Here is a 13,608-nt window from a genome sequence, read left to right on the forward strand (position 1 = left end):
CAATGGAAGTCTAAAGAGACTTGCAGGTCTACTACACAGATTGTTAAAATATCATGAATGGCACACCAAATAATCCAATGCCAAAGGACAGCAGGACTTTATGTCTGCACATACCAAGACATTTTGCTGCAGCAAAACAAAGCCCTAGTTCAACAGCTACAATACTGTAAGAAGTTCTGCGAGGATAGATTGGCTTTGAAAGGATGCCATGTAGGTTTACCAGAATGACACCTGGATTCCAAGATTCAAATGTAAGGAAAGATTGAACAAGCTGAAAGAAATGCTTACACTTATATAGTACCCTCTCTCTTTTAAACTGCCGTAAAGCACTGAACAGTAAATGTGATACTTCTGAAGTGCAGTAACAATTGGAATGTAGGAAAATTGGCAGCTAATGTGCACGCAGCAATCTTCCACTCAAGCAGAGCAAAAGTGATCAAGTAATAGGAGATGGATATTGCTCAGGGCACCAGGAATAACCAATGTACTCATCAAGTGCTACACTTCAACTAAAAGACACCACCTCTAACAGTGCAGTATTCCCAGAATACTGGGCTGAAATATTAGTCTTGGTTTATGCATTCAGGTTTCTTGAGTGGGGACTTGAATGAATCTTCCGATTTAGATACGAGTACTACCAACTAAGCTGCAGGCTATATTACTTGTAGTCTACTACAGCAAACCCCTCACTGATTTCCCTGTAACCCACTCTCTCTCAGATGTCCATTAACTGCCCACTGATTCTCCAACCACTCACCTACACAGGATCCATATGCCTTACTAGCTATTCTCTCAACTCACCCTGACATTTTCAAGGATATTTTCAGATCACTGTGTTCCTACCCTCCCTTTAGAACAATGCCATTTAGTCTGCATTTTCTCTCATTCCTTCTGCCAAGGTGCATTACTTCACAAATCTTTGCAATAAATTTCATCAACGCCTAAAAAAAATTAGAGCCAAGCTTTCAGGAGTGAAATTAGGAAGCACTCTACAGATACAGGGTAGTAACATTTTGAATTCTCTGCTACAAACTGCAAATGATGCAAGGACAACTGTTAATTTTAACTGAGACTGTTACCCTTTAGTTAGCTAATGGTATTGAGGGATATAGGGAAAAGATAGGTTTACATGCAGTCAGGTCACAGCTTTGCCAGACTCTCGTTAACTGATGAAAAAGGCTCCAGGGGTTAAAACGCCCACTGCTGTCCTCGTGTTACTGTGTTCCAATACCACAGCATTTCCACCCAACACACCTGGCACGGGCTAAACTTTCCAGGAATTATGAGAAAAACATGTGTTAATACAAATGAGAACCAGTTTTCAAAAAAAAAGCTGTTCACATGTAAACTACAAGCAGTAATCAGTTTGAAATTAAAAGGACAGCTTTGTAAACAAACAGTACTGTCTACAGAGGACAGGCTACTGGCCCACAGCAAGGGGCTAGCTGCTCAAGAAATATGGTTTGTACCATGAGACATTCTCGTATGCATCAGCTAAATGCAAGACAATGGGGGGTATGTTAATTGGCCTACATCAAACCAGGCATCAAACACCTTCAGCTAAGTTATTTTGCATCATTGTGACAAAGATTCAGGAAGCTTCCAGACCAGACTAATCTTATCACTTAGCACATCAAACGTGCTCAGTCATATTTGTTCTGTCTATCACTAATTGGAATATTTATGTAACCGGGGAGTCAAGCCCTCGCAACATTAATTTTGGGTGTCTTGGATTTCTGTCCTCAAAAGCGTTTAGACCATCCACATGAATTACTTTGTCCCAGCTAAGGTGTCTGAACGTTCAGGGATGTCTTGTCAGTTACAATGTGCTCCCATTGTAAATATATAATTCAACGGAACCAGTTGTTGACTCAAAATATTGAAGTAAACGACATCGTTGCAACTATTAAAATTCTATTGAATCATCTGCTGTTATCTTCATTCTCAAGAGTATAAAAACTTTGAGTCCCGGGAGATTCTACCGTGTTTGTCCCACGAGACAGTCTTCCACCAGGTCTTCTCCAGAATACTTGCTTGTCGACTCTTTACATCTACCAGTTTCAGTCTCCACATGACTCATTCACAGTCACATGTTCCACTTGCTTCATGACGCATTCAAACCCTTTGTCGAATGTCCCTACTTCACCTATGAAGCTATTTTTTGTTATAACTAATAGTGCACCACTCTCCACGTATAGAACACTTTGTACCTAAACATCTATAATGTTCAATTTACATTTCACTGAACAATTCGCTTTTCAGGAACATTTCCCCTTTCCTAAATTGAGGAATGGGTACATCTTTATTAAACAGCTGGATGCTCGTGTCTTCTTGTACCCTAGCTATAATGCAATGTTTATTCATGCCATCATACAAATATCCTGAGTCTATCCTTAATATCAATTTGCTGACAAAGGTTACAAAACTTTTAATAAATTAAATAACACTGATTAAATAAATAGTTCCAGTGGTTTTTGATAGGAAAGATAGGGTAAGGATCACAAATTAGTCACTATTTCACATCACAGGTTTACTGAGGTGAATTAGAGAGAAGCTGAATTAGAAAAGGCCTAGCTTTATACTTAAGGCATGGAAAGATTCAATTTTGAACTGTATTTTTTAATTCATTGTTGTATGGAAAGGGCAATCTTTATTGATCACTGCTTCCTAAGTTACTTGAAATTGAATAGCTTACCGGACCATTCGTTACCCAGAAAACCACTCTCACAGGACTCTGGTGAGACATATAGGCTATACCAGGATAGGACATATCTCCATCCTTAAACATTAGTGAACTTCACTTTTTAATAGAATTTGGTAGTTTTGTGGTCGCCATTATGACATTAGCCAAATAATCACAGAACTACTTATAACAGAATCCTTAAAAATGTATATGGCTGAGAGCATCATCAGATCTGCATCATTTAACTAAACATCACATTGCTCAATACACACAGTTATGACAGAATATTTATAGTGTTGTTATTGTAAAATAATCTGGTGTCTGAAAACTGTTTCCTGCATCATAGGAGATTAAATGATATAATTTTCATAAAAATGCAAAACAAAACTTCTTTGCAGCACTCCTTACTTTTGTAGCACATTTTCCTCCTTTTGAAGTTCAGAACTGTAATGTTCTTTGCAGAGTTAATAGTTAGGTTAAGCTGCATTTCCATGGTGACCTCTGAATCCAATTTTCCTGTGCATAAAAGATCCACTCTAAATACTGAAAGAGACAAGAGAAATTGTGAAGCTTATTGTTGAAGTGTGCCTGGTAAAAGTACTAGTGCAATTTCCACATGTTTATAACTTCAAGTTAGTTTTTACCCAGCTCATGCAGTTACAAGGAAAGAAGAAGATAGATGTGAGAAGTTTTCATAGCAGGCATTTACATTCACAGTTGGTTATCAAGGTTCTTGAGGCAAAAGAAGAAATCAATAAGCTTAAAGTCCACAATTTTATCTTCCCTTTTCTCAGACATGTCAATAAGTCATACATACATTATAAAGATCAGTGAAGACAGGCTCAACAGTACAACTACAGATCACAGTCCTGAGTAACTCCATAGATAACCCAACTGAAAATTCAAAATTAAAAGAGTAGAAAAGACCCCAAAGTATTAGTGCCCCGATTCTTCAGTCTGAATAAATTCAGAGACTATGAGTTGAACTTGTCTTCACTGATCTTAGAACACAACAACACAGTGCAGGAACAGGCCCTTCAGCCCATGTCTGTGCTAACCATGATGCCAATCTAAACAAATCCCATCTGCCTGCACATGGTCTTTATGCCTCTATTCGCTGCCTGTTTGAGTGCACGTCTAAATGCCTCTTAAACATTGCTGTTGTATCTGATTCCACCACCTCCCCGGCAGAGCATTCCAGGCACCTACCACACTCGGTCTAAAAAACACTTGCGTCGCAAATCTCCTTTAAACTTTCCCCCTCTCACCTTAGACCTTAACTGTCTAGTATTTGACTCTTCCACTGTGGGGGAAAAAGACTCTGATAACCTACCCCATCAATGCCTCTCATAATTTTGTACACTTTATCAGGTCTCCCCTCAGCTTCCGACGGTCCAGAGAAAACAATCCAAGATTGTCCACCCTCTCCTTCTAGTTAATATATTCCAATCCAGGCAACATCCTGGTGAATCACTTCTGCACCCTCTCCAAAGCCACCACATCCTTCCAAGAATGTAGCAACCAGAACTGAACATAAATATGGCCTAACCAAAGTTAGAGTCAGAGTCATACAACACAGAAAAAGGCCCTTGGGCCCAGCGTCTATGCCAACCAAGATGCCCATCTAACCTAGTCCCATTTGCCCACATTTAGCTCATATCCCTCTAAACCTTTCCTATCCATGTTGTTAATCTTCCTGCCTCAACCATATCCTCTGGCAGCTCATTCCATGTAGGGGCCATGCTCTGGGTGAAAAAGTTGTCCCTCAAGCTCCTATTAAATTTTTCGCCTCTCACCTTAATCCTTTGCCTTCGTGTTCTTGATTCCCCAATCCCAGGAAAAAGATTGTGTGCATTCACCCATCTATGCCCCTCATGATTTTATACACCTGTATAAGATCATAGAACAATACAGCATAATACAGGCCCTTCCGCCCACCATGTTGTACCGACCTTTAAACCACGCCTAAGGCTATCTAACCCCTTCCTCCCACATATCCCTCTATTTTAAGTTCCTCCATATGCTTATCTAACAATCTCTTGAACTTGACCAACATATCTGCCTCCACCATTACCCCAGGCAGCGCATTCCATGCATCATCCCTCATTATCCTACACTTCAAGGAATAAAGTCCTAGCCTGCTCAACCTCTCCCTATAACACAATCCCCCAGATATTTTATGAGATCTTTTATACAGCTGCAACATGACTTCCTGACATTTATACTCAATTACTCGAATGATGAGGGCAATTACATCATTTATCTTCTTCTTTAGAACCTTACCAAATCTAATAATTTTTTGCCACTGATTCCAGAGTTCAATTTTTTCCCTTCCCTTAAAACTTCACTCAGCCACTATTTTCTGCATCCAATCCAAATCTGTAACTTAAGTTATACAAATGAGTTAAAAAGGAAACATTGGTTCTATGGAGCCCACAATTGCCATTATGTCTAAATTTCAGCAATATTTGAAAATTGTAATCATTTTGAAAGAATAAATATGTCAAAAGCAGATTCTGATCCTTTCTCACCTGATACAGTGCGTGGAACCTCCCCTTGTACAGAGATGTTAGTCTGAGGCATATGCATGGCTGCTGGGTCATCCACCTGAAAGCCCAATCTGTATTCAACCTGTTGTGAAAAACATTAAACACAGTAACACATTAGAATAAATCATTTAAATCCATGACTGCCATTATTAAGACAACACTTAATTAAAATTTTCAGAGGAAATATTATTACGATATTACAACTTGACCAATTTTACTAAAACTTTAAACGTTTGGAGGGAGAGGGCCTCCATCTTTTGAGGTCTAGAGAGTTTTATTTTACTGCCCACATTTCTTTCCTATAGTTCAGTGCGTGGGAGATCACGTCACAGAAATCTGACTTGTCGAGTTTTTTTGAGGAAATAACTGAAAAAAAATTGGTGAAGGCAGAGTGGTAGACGTGACTTCCATAGATTTCAGTAAAACTTTTAGCGAGTTCCCACATGGTACGCTGGTCCAGATTGGATCTGGGATGTTGGCAGACTGGATCAAAAATTGTCCTGGTGATGGGAGGTAGAGGGTAGTAGTGGATCTGAATGGAGGTCTGTAACATGTGTGTACTGCAGGGATCCGTGCTGGGACCTTCACTGTTTGTCATATATACATAAATGACTTGGATGAGAACAGAGGTGCTCTAATTAGTAAGTTTGCAGATGACACAAAAATTAATGGAGTTGGAGAAAGTGAAGAAAGCTGTCTAAGGACACAGAGCAGAGAGGTGGCAGACAGAATTTAATCCAGACAAATGTGAGGTAATGCACATTGGCAAGTCAAATTCCGGTAGGAGATATGGAATAAATGGCAGGGACTTTGTGTTGCAAGTCTGGAGCTTCCTTAAAGTGGCATCGGGGGTGGATAAGGTAGTGAAGGCGGCATTTGGCATGCTTACTTTCATAGGCTAAGGTGCAGAGTATAAGAATTAGAATGTTATGTTGCAGCTGTGCAAAACTTTGGTTAGACTGCACTTGGAGTATTGTGTACGCTTCTGACCACCACACCACAGAAAGGATGTGGGAGCAATAAAGGGGGGCAATAGAGATTCACCAGGCTGCTGCCTGGAGTGGAGATCTGTAGTTATAAGAAGAGATTGGAGAGGCTGGGTTTATTCTCACTGGAATGTAGGAAGCTGAGGAGTGATCTTATGGAGGTTCAAGGAATTATGAGTGGCATAGACAAAGTCTTTGTTTTGCAAAGCGGGGTGGGGTCTAGAACTGTAGGGCATGGGCTTAAAGTGAGAGGGGAGGGGCTTAAAGGAGATCTGAGGGGTAAGTTTTTCCAGAGGGTGCTGGTTATCTGGAATGCTGCCAGAGCTGGTGGTAGAGGAAGATAAAATTACAAAGTTTAAAAGGCATTTGGACAGTTATTTGGAAAGGAAAGGCATAGAGGGATACAGGCCTAGCATACACAAATGTGATTAGCATTGATAGGCACCATGGTTGGCATGGATGAGATGGGCTGAAGGGCCCATTTCTGTTCTGTACAATTCTATGATTGATGAAACCAGTGCATTCACCTTAATAATGCACTATTTTTGAAATTCACATTAAAGGCTAATAGCAGTCAGGCAAAAACTCTTGAAGAATCGTTATTTATATAAACAATTTCGATATACATGTACAAGGCATGGTTAGTAAGTTTGCGGATGATACTGAAATAGATGGTATTGTAGACAGTGAAGAAGGTTATCAAAGGTTATGGGAGAATTTGGTCAGCTGAGCTGAGCTGAGGAATGACAAATGGCTTTCAATTCAGATAAGTGCGAAGCATTGCATTTTGGGAAATCAAACCAGGGTAGGACTTATATTGGTATTGGTTTATTATTGTCACTTGTACTGAGGTACAGTGAAAAGCTTGTCTTACAAACTGATCGTACAGGTCAATTCATTACACAGTGCAGTTACAGTGAGTCAGTACAGAGTTGTGGAACAGAGGGAGCTAGGAGTACAGGTACATAAGTTCGCTGAAAGTAGCATCACAAGTAGAGAGGGTGGTGAAGGCATTTGCCATGCTGGCCTTCATCAGTCAGGGCATTGAAAATAGGAGTTAGGACCTTACATCACTGTTGTACAAGATGTTGGTGAGACCGCTTTTTGGAGTGTTGTGTACTCACTCTGTTATTGGAAAGACATCACTAAACTGGGGAGAGTGCAGAGAAGGGTTATGAGGATGTTGCCAGGACTCAAGAGCTTGAGTTGCGGGGAGAGGTTAGGCAGGCTAGGACTTTATTCTTTTAAGTGTAGGAGATTGAAGGATGACCTTATAGAGGTAAATGCGCATGGTCTTTTCTCCAGGGAAGCGGAACTAAAAACTAGAGGGCAGAGATACAAGGTGAGAGATTTAAAAGTGACTTGAGGGACAACTTCTTTACGCAGGCACTGGTGGGTACATGGAACAAGCTGCCAGAGAAAGTGGTTGAAGCAGGTACACGTAACAACATTCAAGAGGCATTTGGAGAAGTACATGGACAGGAGGAGTTGAGGGATATGGGCCAAATGCAGACAAATGGAACTACTTTACTGGGTGTGGACAAGTTGGGCTGAAGGTACTGTTTTCATGCTGTATTACTCTATCATTCTCATTGGATCTGCCTTCAAAATATTCAAATGCTCTGCTACCATTGCCCGTTGGCTACCTCAAAAGGTAACCTGGCCATTCCGGCCTATTAAACTGCTTCTAACACATTAAGCTCCTTCCTTAAAAGAAGAGACCAATATTGTGCACTGTATTCCAGATGTGGCCTTACCAATGCCCCATATAATTGAAGCACAACCTGCTACTTTTGTATTCACTCCTCTCTCAGTAAATATTAAGATTCTGTTGGTTTCCCCAATTTGTGTAATTGACCATTCTGTTGGTTTCCCAATTAGTTCCCAGACCTGCATACTAGCCTTTAGTGAATCCTACACAAGGTCACCAAGATCTCTGCACTCAGGGTTCTGCAATCTCTCATCATTTGGAACATGTGCTTTTCTTTTACTGCCAAAATGGTCAATTACACTTTCTCCCACATTATATGCCATTTGCCAGGTCTTTGCCCATTCATTTTAACATATCTATGTCCCTCTGCAGCTTCTTTTGACCTTTTCACAATTTATTTCCAACCTATCTTAGTGACATCAACAAATTTAACAACCATACTTGGGCTGGCTTCTTCCAAATCATTTTTATAAATAGTAAAAGTTGAGGACCCAACACCAATACCTGTGTTACACCACTGATTACATCCTGCCAGCCAATAAAAAGACCCATTCATGGCTACTCTATTTCCTGTTAGCCAGCCAATCTTCTTTCTGTGCTGACATATTACCTTCATTGTTTCCTTCTACCTACCCTGTCAATGCCCCTCATAATTTTATGTACCTCCAACAAGCCCTCCTCAGCTTCCACTGCCTACTCCTATAAGCATGGAGATCAGAACTGTACACAGTACTCCAAAATTTTATAAAGTTATGCCATAACTCCCTGCTCCTGTATCTAATGTCCCTGCTAATGAAGGCAAGTATTTCATACAATTTCTTCGCTGTCATGTTTACCTGTGCTGCCACCTTCAGGAATCCTTGGACTTGTACATCAGATCTGATCAGATTATTTCATTGTCATATAGACCAGGGTGCAAATTCCTTGGTCATCTGAAGCTCACAGAGTAAGCAGTGCACATGGTAATAATAAATACAACAATAAATACAGCAATGAGCACAAACCAACAGAATGGTGCAAAGACCATAGTGCAATCTGAAGTAGTGCAAAAAGAAATGCTGAAGTGACAATAATGGAAGTGATAGAACTGAGAGTCCGAGAATGTGGCAGCACCACTGCGGAAGGGGATGTGAACAAGATGATTGGTTCAAAAGTCTGATAGCAGTGGGGAGATGCTGATCATGCAGACTTTAACTCCTGTATCTTCTTCTAGAAGGCAGAAGAGGGGAAAAAAAAGGGAATGGCCATGGTGGCAGGCATCCTGTTAGCCTTCCTGAAGCAACGCAATGTGAAGATGGACTGGATGGAAGGAAGAGACGAGCCTGTGTTGGACTGGGTAGTTTACACCAGGTTCTGTCGGTCCAGAGCAGAACAATGGCTGATACCAGGCTGAGATACAACCCATCAGGATACTTTCTGTAGCTCATATGTAGAAGTTTGAGAGAATCCTCATGGACAAACCGAATCTTCTCAGATGCCCAAGAAAGTACATGCACTGATGCACTTCCTTGATCATCGCATCAGTATGAAGGGACCAGGAGAGGTTGGTGGTGATATGGTTCCAAGGAACTTGAAGCTGTCAACCATCTCTATAGCAGCTCTGCTGACGAGGACAGGGTTGTCTTCACCCGCTTCCTACGGTCAACACCATCACTTTTGTCTTGCTGACATCAAGGGCTAGGTTGTCGTTCAGACACCACGACACAAGGTTTGCGATCTCTTTCCAGTACTTAGTCTCATCATTGTCATTGATCCGGCTTATAATAGTGGTATCATCGACAAACATGAAGATCAAGTTGGCACTTTATCTGGCCACACAGTCATGGGTATACAGGGAGTAGAGCAGGGGACTGAGCACACAACCCTGGGGAGTACCAGTGTTGAGCATCGGGGTGGGTGAAATGTTATGACTGATTCTAGCTGATTGAGGTCTGTTAGTCAGTAAATCCAGAAGCCCATTGCAAATGGGGGCCCCCTACGGCCAAGATCCAAGAGTTTAGAGAGGAGCTTATTAGGCATTATGGTGTTGAAGGCTCAATGACTAGCTGGTGACATGCTGGTGGTATTTGGGGAGTACATTCCTGAAGTTTGCTTGAAGTTCCTGGCGATGATGAATAGGGCATTAGGGTTTGCTGTCTCAAGAGAGTTGATGGCCAAGTATAATTTGTCCAGTGTCACCTGACTTTGCCCTGAGGTGGTACGTGGACCGCTGACAAGATGGTAGAGGTAAATTCCCTCGGTAGATAAAAGGGATGACATTTTATGAGTAGGTATTCCAGATCAGTGGTGCAGAACTGAGCTAAGACCGACACATCAGTGCACCATAAAGGGTTGATCATAAAGCAGACACTGCTGCCTTTCCCCTTGCCTGAGGATATCATACAGTCCATGCTAAAAGGTGGAGGAACCCTCGAGTTGTATAGCCAGAGTAAGGCGAGTCATGTTTCAGTGAAACAAAGAACATGGCAGTTTCTGATGTCCCTTTGAAACAGCAGCCTTGCTTTGAGCTTTTTAAGTTTGTTTTCAAGTGACTGAATGTTAGCTGGCGAGGAGGAGAAGCAAAATCCCCATTTCAGGCCCACCTGACTACCACACTGGTAGCAGCAGATCTAATAACGATCAGTAGTTCTGAGAGGTCCCTCTTCAGGGCCCATCTGTTTCTTCTACACCCTAGGGCCTGAGCATTTATAGTGTATGTCCTACCTTTATTAGTCCTTCCAAAGTGCATCACCTCACTCATATCAGAATTAAGTTCTGCCTTCCCCTTCAATAACCATTGAATATAGAGGAGCGGAGCTGACGACATAGAACCATACAGCACAAAACAGGCCCTTCGGCCCACCATGTTGTGCCGTCCATCAAACCACCCTCACACTATCTAACCCTTTCCTCCCGCATATCCCTCTATCTCACATTCCTCCATATGCCTATCCAACAAACTCTTGAACCTGCCTCCACCACCACCCCAGGCAGTGCGTTCCATGCACCATCCACTCTCTGGGTGAAAAACCTCCCCCTGACATCTCCCCTGAACCTCCCACCCATAACCTTAAAGCCATGCCCTCTTGTCTTGAGCATTGGTGCCCTGGGAAGGAGGCACTGACTGTCTACTCTATCTATTTCTCTCAATATTTTATATACCTATATCATGTCCCCTCTCATCCTCCTCCTTTCCAGTGAATAAAGCCCTAGCACCTTAAGCCTCTCCTCATATTCCATATGCTCTAATCCAGGCAGCATCCTGGTAAATCTCCTCTGCACCCTCTCCAACGCCTCCACATCCTTCCTATAATGTGGCGACCAGAACTGAACACAGTACTCTAAGTGTGGTCTAACTAGAGGTTTGTAAAGCTGCATCATCACTTCACGGCTCTTAAACTCAATCCCACGATTTATGAAAGCTAACATCCTATAGGCCTTCTTAAATGCTCTATCCACCTGTGAGGCGACTTTCAGTGAACTGTGAATATGAACCCCCAGATCCCTCTGCTCCTCTACACTGCCAAGTACCTTGCCATTTACCTTGTATTCTGCCCTGGAGTTTGTCCTTCCAAAGTGTACCACCTCACACTTCTCTGGATTGAACTCCATCTGCCACTTGTCAGCCCAGCTCTGCATCCTATCAATATCCCTCTGTAAGCTCCGACGGCCCTCCACACTATCCACAACACCGCCGATCTTAGTGTCGTCCGCAAACCTACTAACCCAGCCTTCCACCCCCTCATCTAAGTCATCTATAAATATCACAAAAAGTAGAGGTCCCAGAACCGATCCCTGCGGGACACCACTAGTCACTGCCCTCCAATCCGAGGGCACTCCCTCCACCACAACCTTCTGCTTTCTACAGGCAAGCCAATTCCTAATCCACACAGCCAAGCTTCCCTGGATCCCTTGGCCTCTGACCTTCTGAAGAAGCCCATCATGAGGAACCTTATCAAATGCCTTACTAAAATCCATATAGACCACATCCACTGCACTACCCTCATCAATCTTCCTCATCACCTCCTCAAAGAACTCTATCAGGCTTGTGAGGCAAGATCTTCCCTTCACAAAGCCATGCTGGCTGTCCCTAATCAGTCCATGATTCTCTAGGTGTTCATAGATCCTATCCCTTAGAATCCTTTCTAACAGCTTACCCACCACAGACGTGAGACTCACCGGTCTGCAATTCCCTGGACTATCCCTACTACCTTTCTTGAACAAGGGGACAACATTCGCCACCCTCCAATCCTCCGGCACCATCCCCGTGGACAACGAGGACTTAAAGATCTTTACCAGTGATTCAACAATCTCCTCCCTCGCCTCTCGAAGCAGCCTGGGGAAGATCCCATCAGGCCCCGAAGATTTATCTGTCTTGATATTATTTAACAACTTCAACACATCCTCTCTCTTCATATCTACAACCTCGAGAACATTCCTCTCTCTTGATATCTACAACCTCGAGCACTCCCTTCAGCGTCATCAGGACCCCTCTCCTTGGTGAATACCGAAGAGAAGTATTCATCGAGAACTTCTCCCACTTCCGCCGCCTCCAGGTACATTCTCCCACCTTTGTCTTTAATCAGACCTACCTTTACCCTAGCCATCCTCCTACCCTTCACATACGAGAAAAAGGCCTTGGGATTTTCCTTAACCCTACTAGCCAACGCCTAGAATGTGTTTTTTTTTAATCAAAGGAATATCAGTCCAGTTTTTTTTTCTTTGAAGTTTTTGGTTTGCTTTAATATTATACTTTTTTTTGATTTGGGGGGGTTTTCTCTTCATATAATTAAATTTCTTTTCAATTTTTTTTCCCCATCATGTACACTTAGCAAGAGTGCAGGAGGTCTAGATTACATATTTTACTCCTTGTGAGTATAAATATTAACTATTATTATTGGGATCCAGATCTCTTTGTATCATATAATTATTAATGTTATGTACATCAATTTGAATTAATTTGAAATTCAATAAAAAGATTGAAAAATAAAGAATTAAGTTCTGCCCATTTTACCAAATGCTCAGTACCCTACAACTACCCTCCTCACTATCAATAGCACACCAAGTTTTGTGCCATCTACAAATTTTTTAATCATACTTCATATTGAATCTGTATAACAAACAATAAGGTCCAGCGATGGGTGGGCAGATGGCGACAGAGGGTGAAAGGGCCAGCAAATGGCAGCAGCCAGCGAGAGGGAGGGGTTGGAGGCCTGGTTCAATTGGCCAGGATACAGTAGGCAACTTTACAGAATAGGCAGCTTTACAGAGTAGGCAAGCCTTACAGTGATACAGAGCCTCTGCCTCACAGCACCAGTGACCTGGGTTCAATCCTAACATTAGGTGCTGTCAATTTGGAGTTTACATGTTCTCTGTGAACACATGGGTTTCCTCCGGTCACTCTGGATTTTCCTCCCACATTCCAAAGACATGCAGGTTGGTAGATTAATTGGCATCTGCAAATCACCCCCAGTGCATTGGTGAAAAGTAGAATCTGGAGTTGATGGGAATGTCAGGAGAATAAAATGGATTAGTATAGGATTCGTGTAAATGGGTGGTTGATGGTCAGTGTGCACTCAGTGGGCTGAACGGCCTGTTTCCATGCTGCATCTTTCTCTGTCTTTGAGCGACAGCCAGTCGATGAGAAACAAGTGGCAAAAGATATGGGACACCAGAGGTCATGGCACAGACATGCAGGTG

At 42.3% G+C, this 13,608-nt stretch overlaps 1 protein-coding gene across 1 annotated transcript in view; it reads right to left on the reverse strand.

Annotated features, from left to right (window-relative positions):
• Positions 1-13,608, reverse strand: part of ryk (receptor like tyrosine kinase) — a 137,274-nt gene that overhangs the window by 119,945 nt on the left and 3,721 nt on the right. The window contains exons 2-3 of the mRNA XM_052018855.1: positions 5,215-5,314; positions 3,092-3,226 (exon numbers count right to left, since the gene is read on the reverse strand). Coding sequence (XP_051874815.1) covers positions 3,092-3,226; positions 5,215-5,272 — 193 coding nt within the window. The 5' untranslated portion in view covers positions 5,273-5,314. The remainder of the gene's footprint in view (positions 1-3,091; positions 3,227-5,214; positions 5,315-13,608) is intronic.

The sequence above is a fragment of the Pristis pectinata genome, chromosome 6, assembly GCF_009764475.1.
Source record: "Pristis pectinata isolate sPriPec2 chromosome 6, sPriPec2.1.pri, whole genome shotgun sequence".
NCBI lineage: Eukaryota > Metazoa > Chordata > Chondrichthyes > Rhinopristiformes > Pristidae > Pristis > Pristis pectinata.